Raw genomic sequence first — 17,164 nt, forward strand, 5'->3', positions numbered from 1 at the left:
GGCCACGAGGATGACGCATGATGGCAACCCACGAATTTCCGCAATTGCATGACCAACATATCTCCAGGCCGTGTTTCAAACGGCTGTGGCTGGCCCGCACCCTGCAGCATCAAGGTGCCAAGAGTGAGAGTCCTAGGCTTAGTAGCGCCTCGAAGCTTGACTGGCGGGCGCCTGCACTACCCAGCATTGTAAGAGCGCTACCTGGCTCTTAGCGAACAAGGCACGCTTTACTATTGCAACCTTCATCTTGGAATGTCACCAATGACGATCAATGTTTGGTACAGTACTATTTGCCTGCCGCAAGAAACGGAACATACCTCGGTCCAGCCCGATGCTATGGAAGCGGACCCTCACAGCCTGCAATCAGCCTTGAAACCAATGTACTATTACGGATGGCCCGCCACGTATTCGGTCCTAAAGTCGCACAAGATGGTCACTTCTGTCGCAATGTCCGATCTACAAGGACTGTAAGCTCTCCATGTGCCACCGGCCAACGTACATGCTCCGCATACACCCTCCTGGCCGACGCCAAGTCTGAATGCAGCAGGTAAATGTATGAAACGCGGCGCCACTCAATCGCAAGCATGATCTACCTGCCAAGATAGGACTCGTTACCATGACTGGTCGCGGGATCTAATTTCAATGTTGATCGCTTACCCCACTATAATCCTACACTACCATAGCGATGCCAATGGAGCGCAGCGTAGACGTATGGACAGGGTAAGGAGCACATCATCGTCATGGACACAAGACTATGCCGCGCTTTGTGGCAATGCTTGGTATAAAGCCAAGGCAAATCCTCCTTGTGTTTCTGTACCGGCTTCATCATCTCAAGCCTCTCAAACGGGCTTTACCTTCCCCTTCGCTTGTATCTTCTTCTTCAGTACAACCAATAGGCCATCGTTATCATGCCTTCTTTCGCCAAACTCACGGCGGCGTTTGCCTTCGCTAGCACAGTCGTTGCGACCCCAGTTCAACTGAGTAAGTTGTCCCATCACACGACAATGCCTCAGCACAGGATATATCACTGACAATTCCATAGACAAGGGTACCTCCTTCTCGGTCGAGCAGGTTCCTCGCTCGACATACCTGAAAAACGGACCCGAGCAGAAGATCAAGGCTCTGCGCAAGCACGGCAAGGCTGTGCCTCAAAGCCTTGTAGAGGCTGCCCAGAACAGGGCGAGCAACACAGTCGTTGCCGCTGCTGCTGCCAGCGGATCAGTTCCTGCTGCTCCGAATGACGAGTATGACTCTGCATACTTGAGCCCAGTCACCGTTGGAACCACCACTGTCCATCTTGACTTTGACACCGGAAGCTCTGACCTGTAAGCCACCTCTGAGACCCGCCCGTTGTTCGCGGTGTCAAGCCTTTTACGGAAGTCTCATCTAACCAAAACTCAGCTGGGTTTTCTCATCCCTCCAGGCCAGTTCTCAGCTTAGTGGTCACGACTACTACAAGGCCGATGCCTCTAAGGTCAAGAGCGGTTACTCCTGGAAGATCTCCTACGGAGATGGCTCTGGTGCTTCTGGCAAGGTCTACGCCGACAAGGTCACAGTTGGTGGTGTAACAGCTACCTCCCAAGCTGTCGAGGCTGCTACCTCCGTCTCTGCAACCTTCTCTCAAGACACCGATACCGATGGCCTTCTCGGCCTTGCTATGAGCTCCATCAACACCGTGAAGCCCGTTCAACAGAAGACATTCTTCGATACCGTGAAGTCGCAGCTCGCCCAGCCGCTGTTCGCTGTCACTCTTAAATACCATGCCGCCGGCACATACGACTTCGGATACATCGACAAGAGCAAGTACACTGGTCCCATCACCTACATCAACGCGGATGACAGCCAAGGATTCTGGGGATTCAGCGCATCTGCTTACAGCGTCGGCACCACTACCACTCAGGCAACTGTTTCTGGTATCCTCGACACCGGCACCACTCTCATCTACACCGACACTGCTATTGTCCGTGCCTACTACGCCAAGGTCAGCGGCGCCAAGAACGACGCTACTCAGGGTGGTTACATCTTCCCTTGCACTGCTTCTCTTCCCGACTTCTCCATCACTGTTGGTGGCGTCAAGCAGACTGTCCCTGGCAAGTACGTCAACTACGCACCCATTGGTGACGGTACCTGCTTTGGCGGTATCCAGACCGATGACGGTATTGGTTTCAGCATCTTCGGTGATATCTTCCTCAAGAGCAAGTACATTGTTCACGAGATGGGTAGCAATGGCCCAAGGCTCGGATTCGCTCAGCAGGCCGGCATCTAAACAGCTGCCTGAGTCGATGGCAAGGTTCAAGTCTTAGGGCGATGCAGTAGTGTGAGATATGATTAGTGTATACCATAATCGGTGCCGGAAACGCGGCGAAACTGTCTAGGCATTTGCATAGTCCGCTAGCCTAGTCTTTTTTATGCAAGTAAATATTATTGCTTCTTCACTTCTTCACAAATGGATTCCTAGCGTATACACCGTGACATGTGACAGTCAACCCTACGCTGGACTCAGCATCACGGAAACGGAGGTCTGGTGCACAATCCGTAAATCAATTGTCTCCGAAGGAGTATTGTTACTTTTGACCGCTGCTATATTGAACTATACACTGTGGGCCTAATACAAAATCTCCGAATATGTCAGAGCCGAGCGTATAGTGTAAGCCAACCGATGTGAGTTTTGTGGAGTCTTGCATTCCCGAATCTTACACGAATGATGCGCCACCCACATTAATGTCGCGAGGTAAGAGGCTGCTTTCGGCATATTGTGAGATAAAAACAGGCTCTCCGCACAGAGTAGTGTGGATCGGAATATGTTCCTCGCATTCTTTGTGTCATAGCGAGTCTCAAATTGTCATGAGTCTCCGAAGTTGTCTTGCACGATACAGTAACAATGTTAGCATGATATCCTGTATCGGAAACACAGTTGTGATTTGCGCATATCTGCATCCAGAATCAATGAAGGCAGTGAGAGGCAAGTGCGTGCGGGAATACGTGGACAATGTGCGAAGCTGGGTCTCGCCTACTAGAACACAAGTTTCAATGACGAGCATGAGATCCTATGAGCCTCAAAGTGGGATAGAGGTGCTCAAGATTTTCTTGTGACAAACTATGTTGCTGGACTGATCATTCCCACACTTCTTGGCTCGAGGCTTGACAGTTCAGTGCGGTCCACTTGGATATGTAACCTGAAAACAAATTAAATGATACCATCATGCAAGCTATAGCTAGGCAATCAGTCCTGGCGAAGTTCAGGACAAATATGATCGGCCTGACAAGTATGACTTCATGAGTGGTCTTGTAGATCAAAGTTAGTCTTGGAGTCCTTTTGTTGTACAATCTTGGGTGCTCATACCTGGACAAAACTTCGTTAGACCTAACGCGCCGAATTCAGCAGGTATCGAAGGCCAGTGTAGGGAGCTTGTCAATACCCCGTGGAATGTGGAGCGTTTTGTTGAAGACAGATGAAGTATGGAACCCAACGTGTAGGTGACTCCATTGGGTGATTTCTTCACAAATGGAATTATTCGACATCGGCGTCGCCGAGCGATTCTATGATAATTTCTTCTTACATGCCCCACCAGGACACCAGAGAAGGCCTCCTCAAGATCGAACATGAGTGTGGGGAGTCTTGGGATTGGTGGTAGCGGAGGAGCTGCCGTGTCTCAAGTAGTAAGGTGTAATGGGGCGCCTGAACTCTCGTATCACGTCATGTGCCATCTAGCCAGAGCGGTAACAATGCTTTTAGACTAATGGAGAAGTTACTACCTTTTTGAATGAGCTACGGCAGTTCCATAATCCGCTTGGCCCGGTAACTCCTTAGTAAGCGGCTTCTTCTTCCTAACATCACTTGACGGGCCGACGGAAGCGCATATCTCTCAGTCAATAGCCGTTCAGGGCCTTGTCGACTCTGATTGGCTCTGCAGTATGCGTGGCGAGTAATGATAAAAAAACAGCTCCCGTTTTTACAGATGTCAGACTGGTCGGTCTTGGGTAGTGGCTGCGGCTATTTTACCCGCACCATTCACGACACTAGTTTCGCTGAAGGTTATTCGCAAACTGTTTACGTTGTATCACGCTGACCGGAATACTTTCTCGAGTTACGAAGCGACAATGATGGTGACACACTTTTCCCAACAGTCAGGCGATCGGTGGCGCCGCACGCATCGAAGCGGGCTAATGTGAGGGACTTTCACTGATGGATGATATAACGTTCCGAAAATTAACCCTACCCTATAGTGGTCAGGCCTTTTCGGTGCCCAAATATGTGTAATGTCACCCGGACAGGGGCAGTTAGGTGCGTGAATGATACGGTTAGCAAATGCTCGCCAACCTGGCTTTACAATATGAACTGAGAGTTTCCTACAGATACTAGTCTTGGCTCATGTTTCTCAATCGTTTTGACATATCTGTCGATGAATACGCAAGCAGCTCCAGCAAAGGTGAAACTGTTGGCCGAGAACACGCGACAGTGAATCACAACAACACGGCTGTAGATAGTAGTTATGACTTCGTTCACTGAGCTTCATTGGATACATAGCGAAGCATCGAATCGGGTTCGAGGGTCACCTTCGCGTGAGTAGTTCCGGGCCAATTCAGTGGCGCCGGGACTGGGACTTGGTAATTACGACCATTCACCCCATGGAGACCAACATAACCCCCCTGACCCAACATTTCCAAGTCTGAGATCTTACGCGCGGTACGCAAAATGAGCAGCATCATGGGAGTAGCAAGCAAATAGGAGGCGTTGCCGCTCATAATCACCGCGTGGGTATCAGGATCAATTCTGCCGAGGGCACATGATGATGGACCCGCGGAGCTATCAAGGGCTACGGAGGCTGAAAACCTGCATAACGAGTTGGTGGTGGGGGTCAGCTTAAGTCGCTGAGCACTCACGTGAAGTAAGCTGCATGCATGCATACATGACGCACAAGTCTCACGTAGTATTGTTGACATTCATCTGTGCCTTCGGGTATTACAGTGAAGTGGCGATGGCATGTAACAAAAAGCACTTGGACGCAGGGTATCATGCAGTACCTTGCGGTCCAAACGGCGTTGCAAGCGGGAGTGCATGCAGGTCGGAGTATTCGATGCCGGAGAGATGCAGGCAACTAGTGGTACTGTGTGATGCAAGGAGATGTCCATCTACGGCAGGTGCGCAGCACTCGAAGCAGCGGTGTGAAGCTCGATAACGTGTCCAATCAGCTCGGATAACATGATGACGGTTGTTTGGAGTTTGCAACAGAGCCTCAAAGAGAAACGATAGTTTCCACATAGGAGATGTAAGTGAAGCGAAGAGGCCGTATACTACGCAGGCATTAGTGATGTACATGAGTGACTCAATTTTGGGGAAGGCAGCATCGTTTCATGATTGTGGATGTTGTTGATATGGTGGTCTCGCGACAAGAGACGTTTATTGCTCCTATCGTGAGTGGTATCTAAGCGCGTGTGCGGCAGCAACAGGTCGTATGTTACGACAGCCTTGATGGTGCATAGTTGCGGCGCGGATTGATGTGACGGTTGCCAGGCCACTGACGCCGGGATATAGTCGACGGAAGCGCCGACAGGTAGACAGCGCGGATGCATAGAGTCGCATCACTTCTTCTTCTTGTCCTTGATTTTCTTCTTGGATTCTGTCCCGCTGTTTGCCCCGCTGCCTCCGTCACCGCCCATCATCTCCGCCATCATGTCTTGCATGAAGTTTTCGCTGACTCCGCCACCTGTCAGGGCAGGCGAGTGCAGGGGGAGGATCTTGCTCATCTTCCATCCCTTTGGTACTGCTGGCTCGGGCATCTCCTTTGGCATAGGTAGGCCTGCAATGGGTAACCTGAAAGGCGTGTTCTTCTGTGTTGGGTGGGCTTTGAGGTGCTGGGCGATGAGGATGTAGAGGTGGTGCTTGTTCTTGACGTCGTCGTCGACGAGCTTGCCTTCGTGTTTGAGCAGGACACGCACCCTACCCGGGTTGGCCCAGTCTTTCGGGTGAGTCTTGTCGGGCTCGAAGACGGTCCGGAGCCCCAGGTCGGCTGCGGCATCGGCCATCTCTCGTGCTAGAGGGCTGTCTACGGCAAGCTCCTTGCCCACGCGACGGCCTTCTGCGCGTGTGCGTGACTTGTCAAAATATATGGGGTATAGACACTGGTAGTGCTTGGACTTTTCTCGGTCCGTCGACGTCTTGATGGCGGGCGACTGCGGCTGTAGCATCTGCGACTGCAACTGCGGCGGCATGGACGAGGTGCCGGTGCTGGGTACGTTGGTGGCATTGATCAGAGCGGGCACGTCGTCAATGCCCATCTCTGACGGATCGCTGTCCGAATCGCTGACTTCTTCGACACGGGGATTCATCGTGACTGCCCGTTGGTCCTGCCCAGGGGAGTCAGCTCGCCGTCGCATCGCACCTGGCCCCGCCCGCCCGCCACTCACCTCGCCTTTCCCGGTGTGGTTGAATTATCGTGATATCTTCGAGGCCGCCTGCACGCCTGGAGGCATGTGGGGGGAGCTAAACGCGGGGCTTGGCTGTGCAAAGGGCAAGCGCTGCCGACCCGCTTCGGCGCTTCGGCGCTTTCCTTGCCTGTGCTGTACTACGGCCCGGCCGACTGCCTCTCGTCCCGAGTTGACCACAACGACTGTCTAGCACCACCTCCCCAACGCTGGGCTAACTCGCTTTTTCCGCTTCACCGCAAATTGCCGCTCCCCGAACCATCAGGTGATGTCCTCATGGCTAGCGAACGGCTTGTGCAGCTCCACGCAGGGGTCTGACCGTTATCACGCCGCGCCACCACGTCAAGCCCGTTCTGCCGGAAGCGCGTCTTACCCAGTCGCAACCACCACACCTGACCTGGCGTCCGCGCATTTTGTTCCTTTCCTTCTGCTGCATCATCCCATGCTGTCACGCTAGTGCCACGATCTGCAGCTGATCGCTTGTGGTAACTACGCTGCCTGTGTCTGGCGCCTCAACCGTCCATTGAGCTGTCGCTACTCCACTGTCAGTGACGATAGTCTCTGCTATCTAAATTGACTCGTTCCCCCGAGCATATCCTTGTCCGGCCACGCTTCACAACCACTCTAATTTACATACTCACCTCTGCCTAGGCATTATAGCAAACCGTGTCAGATCAATGCCATGCATCGGAAGGAGCACTAGCTTCCCCTTTCAGACTCTTTGGCCCTTTGGATGCACCGGGACTCGCCACGGCAAGCACGCAGTGCCCTGTCTTTCAACTTCCGGTAGAACACAAGCGGCTTCCTTCGTGTTCAATGCCGTCGCTGGATATTAGACAAGACTCGAATATCACACGCTAGGCTCGGTTACACAAGATTTACGGTTAAAACCCGATCCGATCTTCTTAGCAGTGGGTTGCATGTGGCCGTAGCGGACATTGTCGATCCCACAAACCGCCGGCATCTCTTTGAATCTCCACTCTCACCATGTGGCAATGATACAGGTGTCGCAGCCGTTCGTGAGCCGCTAGTGCAAGGCCTTGTCGGTACATGCACGTGTGCAGCAGCCTGCTGAAGTGAGATTCGATTGGTAATTTGACGACATGAACGCATTATGTACGCAGGATCCGCGTTGGCCCTGCCAAACACCGTTCCTGTCTCCTGGATTTTCCTATGACGGGCAATATACGCAAGGATGATTATGTAGGGGCATTTGTGGTTTCTTGCCCTGACATCAAGACGGCCACGGCCCCTGGTCTTACATATGGCATCTTCCTATCATACCAGGCTTACCGTCCCTTTATCACATCGATATCAAGCAAAATCCGGTAAAACAGCCACGGTTTGTCCTGATTGGCTAATTGAGTAAGCGATTGACCGTTAACTCTCCACAAGAATGAATAAGCTCAGATTTCCTCACCGCATCCAGCGTACAGATTCGTGAACCTAAGAACTAAGTATGACCCAAGTGCTTTCATGTTCTAGTCGTCTCAAAGTTAGGCTCCCCGGCCGGCCCGAAATCTAGGGCTGAAGATGGCCTGCCGAGAGTCTAAAGACTGGTTCAGTGACCCTGAGCCTGATTACACCGCAAACGTTCCGTTCCAAGAAGACGCCTCACCGGTCGGATCGCAATACGCTTCGTGGTTAGCCTACGCGACTATCAAGCGACTATAAAGGCACCGGTCATTCACCTGCAGTTTCGCTCTTCTGGTTTTCTTCCCCTCAGCCGTTGAGACCTCTTCTTCTATCATCGTACTTCCCTTTTCACACTTGCGTGCAACTATTCAACTCCTACTCTACGCATTTCTTCTTCCCTTTCCCTCTGACCTCCTATCTTCATTCTACGAATAGCAACGATGGCACCAGCGCTGCTATTTGATGAGAACGGCACTTCCAGTCCAGCATCCGAGAGCAGCATCTCATTATCAGCCATGGATGAAGCCCCTGCACTGACCATTTCTCAAAACCGCCGGAGCCGTCGAAACCGCAACAGTCTTCGCAGTCCTTTACTCAAACGCAGTGCGAGGGGTCCTCCACTAATACTGGAAGAGGCCAAGGGAAATTGGCTGTCAGTCTCGGACGAAACGAAGGCCTGGAGGATTTTTGATGCTTCTGGGGGTGCCGCTGTATCGAATATTGGTCACAAGGACCAAAGAGTATATGATGCTATCAGACAGCAAGAAGAAACTGGTGTCGGGTACGCCGCATCGATGAGCTTCCAAACTGAAGTTGCAGAGGATTTTGCAGATTTCCTTCTTGAATCAACGGACGATAAGATGACTGAGGTGGTTTTCTATGGATCTGGTAATATAGCCTACACTTCTATGGCCGAATTGAAGCTCACAATCATCAGGTTCTGAGGCTAATGAGGCAGCTCAAAAGCTAGCTTACCAATATCACTCCAAACTGAAGGACAACCCGCAACCCCAGCGCCGTTGGTTTATTGCCCGCGATCGATCCTATCACGGGGCGACGCTCGGTGCTCTTGAGGGCAGTGGGCACAAGGGCCGCAAGGACATGTACAAGCCTATTCTACCGGAGAAGACTCAGTTCATATCGCCTTGTAATCCTTGTCGCGATATGATTAAGGGAGAAACGACAGCTCAGTATGTTAAGCGGCTTCAAGACGAGTTGGAGCGCAAGATACTTGACCTTGGCCCTGAGACAGTAGCCGGCTTCGTTATGGAGCCTGTAGTTGGCGCGGTAAGTAGCACCATTGTGATGACGCCATGTTTTCAAATGACCAGTTTCTGACATGTCGACGCAGGCACTTGGATGCGTTCCTGCATTACCCGGATATCTTTCGGCCATGAAGAGCGTATGCAAAAAGTACGGGGTACTCTTCATTCTGGATGAGGTCATGAGTGGCATGGGCCGCACCGGCTATATGCATGCCTGGCAAGATGAGGATGTCGTTCCAGACATCCAATTGGTAGGCAAGGGACTTGCAGGCGGTTACGCAGCCATATCCGCGATGCTCGTGGGACCAGTGATAACGGATGCTCTTGGAGAAGCTGCCTTCGCCCACGGTCATACCTTCCAGAACTTTCCCGCAGCATGCGCTGCTGGTCTTGCAGTGCAACAAATCGTTCGAGATGACAACCTCCTAGAGAATGTTAGAGACAAAGGGGACAAGCTGATGAAGAAATTGATGACTCGTCTGAGTGATCACCCCAATGTATTTGACATCCGAGGTAAAGGTCTGTTTCTAGGGGTAAGTTTGAGAAGCAACCTTGACACATGTCGCAGCTTCTAACCAGGACAGATCGAGTTTGTGCAAGATAAGAAGACCAAGGCACCATTTGACCCTGAAGTGGCAGTGGCCTGGCGGGTCCATGAGCTAGGTATGTTCGTTCTACTTTTGCGAGTAATTCACCGACTGACTACTACATCAGGGCTGAAAGATGGATATAACGTCTATATGTATCCAGGATCCGGTACAGTTGACGGCAATCGTGGAGATCACGTCATCATCGCCCCTGCATACAACATCACCGACACTGACGTCGAATTTATCGTCGACCGTGTCAGTAAGACAGTCTTTGACTTCTTCGAGGAACTCAGCATCGCCCCGAAGTTGTAACCACCAACGCCTTGGCAACTCCGCCCATGCCGAACGAGAACATTGGACAGACGAACATGTCTCACTTGACAAGAATAATCATGATTCACGGACTTCTTTTTATTGTTACTGTCTGGGCGGCTTTTGTGACGAGCATGCGCGCGGTGGCTTTGTGATGATTGTCTGGGACCGGATTTTTTGGAGGTTCCATTGCGAAAAGAGGGCGAGCACCATTATCAGGAAAAATGCATGGGAGCGGCTGTTTGAACACATTATCGCACTGAGGAGGGATTCATGGCCTTGGACGAAAGACGACACCCGCATGGGCGGAAGCTGTCGGTTATATCAGAAAAGCTGTATGAAACATGTCTTTACTCGAGGCTCTTTGAAATCATTCACATGGGATCATGCCACGTTGTTCACCACGGACGGTGCTCAACACCAACTATGTGATGGGCAATGGTAGTTCAACACTTCTGTATAATGGAGCAGTGTGCAGTACCAATGTCGTGTCATTGACTTGGTTGTTAGCTCTCATTACCTGGCATCGGCGTCGTGCAGGAAGTACCGTTTGTGGCACTACTGCAATCGTGCAATACACAGAAGAAATTCGATCTGCTTTGCAGTCAAGAGAGAGCGGCGTGGGGTGCAAGCGAGCATAATACTAGCAGGTGGCCATTGGGCACATTGCCCACATATGGGCCAGACCGAGCTGAAAGCGCCTGCTAACATAGATCCGTGCCGCGCACGACTACAGACCATGCAGCGACTCAGCCTTGGCGGCTAACCAAAGGCTAATCTGTCCTCGTAGGAGCGCGGAGCTAGGACTTTAATGAGTAGTCTGCAGTCAATTGCCTATATGATATATTGCTACCGACTACCGAGTGTGGTATAGATGTGGAGATGCTGAGGCTATGACGTTAGTAGTGAGGCGGAGTGCAGCAAACCTTTCATCAGCCCAGGCTGGGTGAGATGGACAACAGCAAACCGAGACGGATGGCAGCAACAGCAGAAGGATTCCACATGGGCGTGTGTGGCGCGTACCTGAAGGATAAGACGGTTGGAAATATGTATAGTTGCGTCATAGCCAGGAAAAGTAGCAGCAAGTGATGAGCGGCAACGTTGTGTCGCTCCACGTGCGGAAGGGACCGCGCCTCGCAGCTTCCAAGGTTGGCGAACCACGAAGGTGCGGTCGGAATGCAGCGACGGCTGAATTTGGGTGAAGGCTGGGTTGAGTAGACGTTGGTGGTCAAGTATCTAGGGACAGGTTGCCATGGTATTGTGAATTGAGGGAGCGCTCGTCACGGAGGATGGTGGTTGCTCGACTACCACAGTAACCAGATGACACTAGACGCAGATCACTGTCTTCTCGTGACCATAGTCGTTGCTTCACTTTGTAGCGGTCACCCAAGGCCCCGAGGTGGAAAGGGCTCCGATGCTTGGACAAGCGCACATGGTATAGATTTGTGTTACAGAGGTGGTTTCTTTCATGGACGGTCTTCACGTGCAGCAGTTTCACTGTCATCAGTCTGCGACAAAGTGGTGGTCAGGGCGTTTTTGCACAAGCGACCAGCTACGGCCAAAGGCGCAGCGCAGACACATGGCTTGGCCTGTTGCAGCGTTGGAGGTGAGGGCGATGGCCGTGAAATAGAGCCGGGCACGGAGGCTGGCACGGTGTAGTCGAGTGTAGTAGGGCCAGTTAGTAAGGTCGAGTTTGAAGTTGGGCGCGAGACGCGAAAGAGAGACGGTCGACTGGCGTGCCGCGAGAAGATTGAACGAATGACGCTCCATGTGGACCGCACAGGCCCCGGCTTCTCACCACAGACTCCGCAACAAGTGTGATCTCAACTCGCCTGCCTCGACCCGGCGACCACGACGCTTTCACACGTCTCTGGCATGTTCGACGCCCGCCATTCTTCCCAGCGTGCACCCTCATCGCCCTCACGCCTGCTATAGCCCGCCCCCCGGCCCTGCATCCAGCCGCGGCACCAAGCACCTTGGGCAGCCCCATCGTCGACTGGCCACGGCGTGCGATAACGTCTCTACCGCAAGCCAGCCCTCAGCCCTCGTCCCAGCACACACAAAGCAGCGACGGTGCGTCGATAGCAACGACGCTCCCCAGAAGAAGGCGCCCCATCGCGCTGTTTGCACGCCCCAGCGGCGTGTCTGGTCGGCTCGTCTGCGCAGCAGAGAAGTAGCGTCACCACGTCGGCTCTCGCACCGCCAGACACAAGCCAGCCATGTCGACGCCCTCGACCGCCACGGCCACACTCCCGCCCCATCACCAGTTTTATTCTCACCACCAGACATACCAGCCCAGCATGTCCAATGCCCAGATTGCCAACGGCTCTGCGCGGATAGGCAACTCGCTCTACAACGGCTACGCTAGCGCTTCCTCGAGTTCAGACCTTCGCCGAAACGCGACTGCCCACACCAGACACCCGCCTCAGCTGCCGCCCATCACACAGGCCTCGCCCATCGACATGGCCGCCAACGACCCGGGCTCGGCCCAGCGGCGGCGGAATCCCGACTGGGCCGACTTCTACAGGAACGGCATCCCCAAAGAGGTCATTGTCATTGACGACGACGACGATGACGACGCCCAGCTACCTCCACCGCGCCAGCAACCGCCTTCCTCACGGGGCACTGCCACGAACCCAGCTGCGCGCCATACCGACAAGAAGCGCAAGACGACCGCGTCTACGGCATACGACCCCGTCTACAACCAGCACACGTCCTACTCCACCACCCAGACACCCTACTACGACTCGCCTAACCATTCCCTGTCCACCGACAGGACCACCTCCGCTCTCAACACCACTGCGCCTACCTCGCTGGGCTCACAAGTCAGCAATGGCCATCACATCTCGCCTCTCGAAAACAGTGCAGCAGGCCAGAAGCGCAAGCGCACGCGTGCCGTGGTACAGGACGAAGCAAAACAAGCCAAGAGACGGGAGCTGGACAACGACGACCCCTTCAGCCTGTACCAGCCACCCCCCAACCCGGTCATCAAGGCCAAGGATGTCTATGTCCAGGTCGTCCAAGACGTAAGAAATTTGACTTGCCCTCAACCGCTCCATACTGACGTGTCGCAGAAATCCTACACAAAGGACCAAAAGGTCGACGATGAAGACGGCCACTACATCGTAGTGCCAGAGGCTGACCTCACAGAGCGGTGTACGTGACCAGCACAACCTACACTGAAGAAGCATGCTAACACCTGACATCAGACCAAATCACAAAACTGCTCGGCCAAGGCACCTTTGGCAAAGTCGTTCAAGCCTACGACAGACGGAAGGGAACAAACTGTGCCATCAAGGTCATCCGGTCTGTGCCCAAATACCGAGATGCCAGTCGCATTGAGCTGAGGGTACTCTCAACCCTGGCATCCAACGACAAGCACAACATCAACCGGTGTATCCATCTCCGTGATTGCTTCGACTTCCGGAACCACATTTGCATTGTCACTGACCTCTACGGACAAAGTGTCTTTGATTTCCTCAAGTCCAATGGCTTTGTCCCGTTCCCCAGCTCCCACATCCAGAAATTTGCGAAGCAGCTCTTCACGAGTGTTGCCTTCCTCCACGACCTCAATCTCATCCATACCGATTTGAAGCCGGAAAACATCTTGCTTGTGAACAACAATTACCAGACTTTTACATACAATAGAACTGTACCGTCATCGTCAACAACAGTCAACCGAACAGCGCGGCATCGCAAGGTTCTCCTTGACCCCGAGATCCGCCTTATCGACTTTGGATCAGCGACATTCAACGACGAGTACCACTCCTCGGTAGTATCGACTCGTCACTACCGAGCACCAGAGATTATCCTGAACCTTGGTTGGAGTTTCCCTTGCGATATTTGGAGTATAGGATGCATTCTTGTCGAGTTCTTCACTGGCGACGCCTTGTTCCAGACTCACGACAACCTCGAACATCTCGCAATGATGGAGGCCGTCTGCAGTGGCAAGATTGATCGAGATATTGTGCGAGCGGTCTACAAGCAAGACCGCGGCTCATCACGCAACTCGTCCAGCTCGTAAGTGCTCCCGTAATCATGTATACAACATCGCTAACAGGTTCAGTGCTGCAAGATACTTCAAGAACTACAAGCTAGACTATCCCAACGCGGACACCAACAAGGCATCCAAGAAATATGTCAAGGCGATGAAGAAGCTTCCTGTACGTTTGATTACTTCATGTTGCTTGATTGCCGTCTAACTTTGTCAGGAAACAATACCAGCACACACCGATTTCAACCGTCAATTTCTTGACCTACTGCGGCGAATATTCGTGTACGATCCCAAGAAGCGAATAACAGCCAAGGAGGCATTACAACATCCTTGGTTCAAGGAGTCACTCATGGACGACGGGACCGAAGCACACAAGATCCGATTGGAGCGGGAAAAGAAGGCCCGTCGAGCGGAAGAAGAGCGCCGGTTCCGCGAACAAACTCAACGAGCGTACTGAGCGATGTGCAACTTGATTTTGTCCATGAAGGACGTCTTGTATAGATACCTAGCTCCGCCGCGTGGGTTACGGGTACGATAATGGTGGTGGTGGTATTGTCTTTTGCTTCACATCTACTGCATTTACGACAGCGACATGACGCATGGGGAGAAGGGTCACTCTAGGTCTCACTCTGGACTTGATGGCGTTATTTGCGTGGCAGTGTTATACTGGATTACCAATCATTCTTGTCTTCTCTCTGCCCTACAGCGACCGCGGAAAAGTATTCTTGCCTCGAGCAATTTGGCAGGCGATGGAAGAGACTGTACGTTAACCATTCTCTGCATGTGCAGCTTTGGGTGGATGGCAGGGGATTAGCTGTACTGAAGGTGGTTTTGGACGTTATGATCTATCTTCATGGAAAGCAGCACCAGCTTTGAGTATTGACCACCAGAGTCTTACTGTACAGCTAGGTAGCATTGTATAATTTAGGATTCCAAGCATATGTGCTTGGGGACACTGTATTTAGTAGCGTGGCGGCTAAATAGGCCGTACACAATGTGAAGGATTATAATCCATTTCAGATTGCATGTTCGCCTTGTTGTGGACTTCAAACCAGTGATATAGTGGTGAACTTGCAGCATCGGCACTGACAGCGCCCCATGGACGAGGCTAGGTACTCAAACATCAGCAAACAGTAAGAGACTGTACTGTTCCGCGGAGAGTGCCAATACTCTTTCTCCCCCACTGCCTCCACATGCATTCACTGCAAGGAATCTCAAATAGGTAGGATTGGCGAAGCCACTAGCGCGTGCCTGGAACCCTTGCCTTCTGTCCAGTAACAAGCCGGCCCGCTGTAAACACGTCCCCTCGGCGCGTCGCAAACATCGAGTTGAGCATTGCGACAACAGCAACCACACCACGAGGACAGACGATATGGCGAGCGCAAAGCAACAGGAGAACATGCTCCTTACCGAGCACTTTACTTGGCCTCCTATAGTATGTATAGTTTCTGAGTGACAGTGGAGCAATGCAGAGTGTTGCAGGTGCAGGTACTCGCCATACGCCCAAGTTGAGTGGATGCATCTGTCTTGCACTCGAGACAAGGCTACTCGACGTCCTGCTGAGCATTCAAGAGTCGCTTCAAATCTAACGCTTGAGCATCGTAGTCTCTCATCGACGACATCATCAACGCCGTAAACGAAGTCCTATACCGCTGCACCGACTCGTTCGAAACCGGTCTCTCCTCCGCTGACCCCTCCTTACTCGGCTTCGCCGACCTATACGCCTCGCAAGGACGTACGCCCGACAAAGATGAACATGGCAACGATCTGTTTCCCGAGGCTAGGCTGGAGATTGAAGAGGGCGTATTGAAGCTCGAGACGCTCATGGAGAATGCTGTGGACAAGAATTTCGACAAACTGGAAATTTGGACACTGAGAAACGTTTTTGCGCTAGGGAGGGGGAAGGGCGGGGACGAAGGCTTGGGAGAGTGGGTCAGATTAGGGCATTATGAGGTATGTATGCTGACGGCGATTCTATCACTTCGAAGCGCGAAGAGTGGAGGCTTGGAAGAGTACTGACAAGAAGAGCAGAATCTCGAACCCCCGCCCAAAGATTCTAAACTCACTCCAGAAGCCCTCTACACCCTTCGCCGTAAACTCATCGAAACCCAAAAGTTGAACGCTGCGCTGGTTGCAGAGAAGACACGCAACGAGGCACAAATAGCGCGGCTAAGAGCCCTACTCCAACCATCTGGCGCATCTAAGCGCGAACAAAGAAAATCTACGACATTGTCGAGAGCGCCATTAGAAATGAACCAACAGAGCGACGGAAGCGCATCATTCGCGTTCCTAACACACACATCAGCAGCTCAATCCCTAGGTATACAAGCCCTACCACAACAGTCCAATAGCAACACCGCCTCTGTCGGGGAGAATAAGAACAACGATAAGAAGCCCACTCCTTTAACTACCCACACCACATTTACAACCTCCCAACTCCCCTATCTCCGCCAACTCCTTGCCTCCCTAAAGCCCCATCTCAGCAATACCGCTCTACCTAGCAACACCACTTCATCGCCTCATACTACAGACTCCCTATCACAATCCAAGGATAAAGAGGAATTGAGTCGTGAACGCAAGGTGTACGTTGAGAGTCAAAGTAAGAGGATATTAGAGAGACGGGGTGTAGATACAAGGGATGGTGTCGAAGGCGTCTGGGAGGGTGGAAGTAGGGTGGGAGCCGAGGAAGTCAGGGGATTGGAGGGGTTGGTTGACGGTTTCAACAGAAGAGGCAAGGTAGGAGAGAATGGAGACCATGGTGAGGCCATGGATACAAGCTGAACTCGTTTATCTTATTGCGACGGCAACAGGCACGATTGTACGATGTGATTCATACGAGGTTATCCTTTCGGGCGTTGGGTTCTATTATGGTCTCAGTGGATTCCATGGTAAGCAAATCCGTGAGTCAGTGTTACGCTCAAATGACCATTGTTTTTTTTGCATGATGATTAGCCATACGTCAGATGCCAAGCTTGCCATATCGCTTTTTTTTTTAAATCTTCTTCGTGCATTGGAGTAGTCTAGGCCAGGTCCAGTCGAACAAGGAACTACAAATCTCAAGCTGAGTTCCGAGATGTGCCCGCCTGTGCTGCACATTCTGATTTGAAGTCGTAGGGCACTTTCTCCGCTCGACTGATTCATCCCCTTATTCCAAGACAACG

General features: G+C 52.3%; 5 protein-coding genes across 5 annotated transcripts; 4 read left to right on the top strand and 1 right to left on the bottom strand.

Annotated features, from left to right (window-relative positions):
• Positions 1-908: 908 nt before the first annotated feature.
• Positions 909-2,266, top strand: J4E82_002001 (uncharacterized protein; the record flags this gene model as incomplete). Its single annotated transcript, XM_051728305.1, has 3 exons — positions 909-981; positions 1,043-1,325; positions 1,402-2,266. 3 exons carry the CDS (start codon positions 909-911, stop codon positions 2,264-2,266), a joined length of 1,221 nt encoding a protein of 406 aa, XP_051591718.1.
• Positions 2,267-5,583: 3,317 nt separating this feature from the next.
• On the bottom strand, positions 5,584-6,330 carry J4E82_002002 (uncharacterized protein; the record flags this gene model as incomplete). Its single annotated transcript, XM_051728306.1, has 1 exon — positions 5,584-6,330. One exon carries the CDS (start codon positions 6,328-6,330, stop codon positions 5,584-5,586), a length of 747 nt encoding a protein of 248 aa, XP_051591719.1.
• A 1,952-nt stretch (positions 6,331-8,282) lies between these two features.
• Positions 8,283-10,009, top strand: J4E82_002003 (uncharacterized protein; the record flags this gene model as incomplete). Its single annotated transcript, XM_051728307.1, has 5 exons — positions 8,283-8,730; positions 8,780-9,129; positions 9,194-9,640; positions 9,692-9,770; positions 9,858-10,009. 5 exons carry the CDS (start codon positions 8,283-8,285, stop codon positions 10,007-10,009), a joined length of 1,476 nt encoding a protein of 491 aa, XP_051591720.1.
• Positions 10,010-12,228: 2,219 nt separating this feature from the next.
• J4E82_002004 (uncharacterized protein) lies at positions 12,229-14,460 on the top strand (the record flags this gene model as incomplete). Its single annotated transcript, XM_051728308.1, has 5 exons — positions 12,229-13,035; positions 13,084-13,165; positions 13,219-14,029; positions 14,085-14,172; positions 14,221-14,460. The coding sequence occupies 5 exons, from the start codon at positions 12,229-12,231 to the stop codon at positions 14,458-14,460; spliced, it is 2,028 nt and encodes a 675-aa protein (XP_051591721.1).
• A 915-nt stretch (positions 14,461-15,375) lies between these two features.
• On the top strand, positions 15,376-16,784 carry J4E82_002005 (uncharacterized protein; the record flags this gene model as incomplete). Its single annotated transcript, XM_051728309.1, has 3 exons — positions 15,376-15,438; positions 15,609-15,956; positions 16,035-16,784. 3 exons carry the CDS (start codon positions 15,376-15,378, stop codon positions 16,782-16,784), a joined length of 1,161 nt encoding a protein of 386 aa, XP_051591722.1.
• Between the last annotated feature and the right edge of the window lie 380 nt (positions 16,785-17,164).

Source organism: Alternaria postmessia (genome assembly GCF_024291825.1).
Source record: "Alternaria postmessia strain BMP 2775 chromosome Unknown scaffold_8, whole genome shotgun sequence".
NCBI lineage: Eukaryota > Fungi > Ascomycota > Dothideomycetes > Pleosporales > Pleosporaceae > Alternaria > Alternaria postmessia.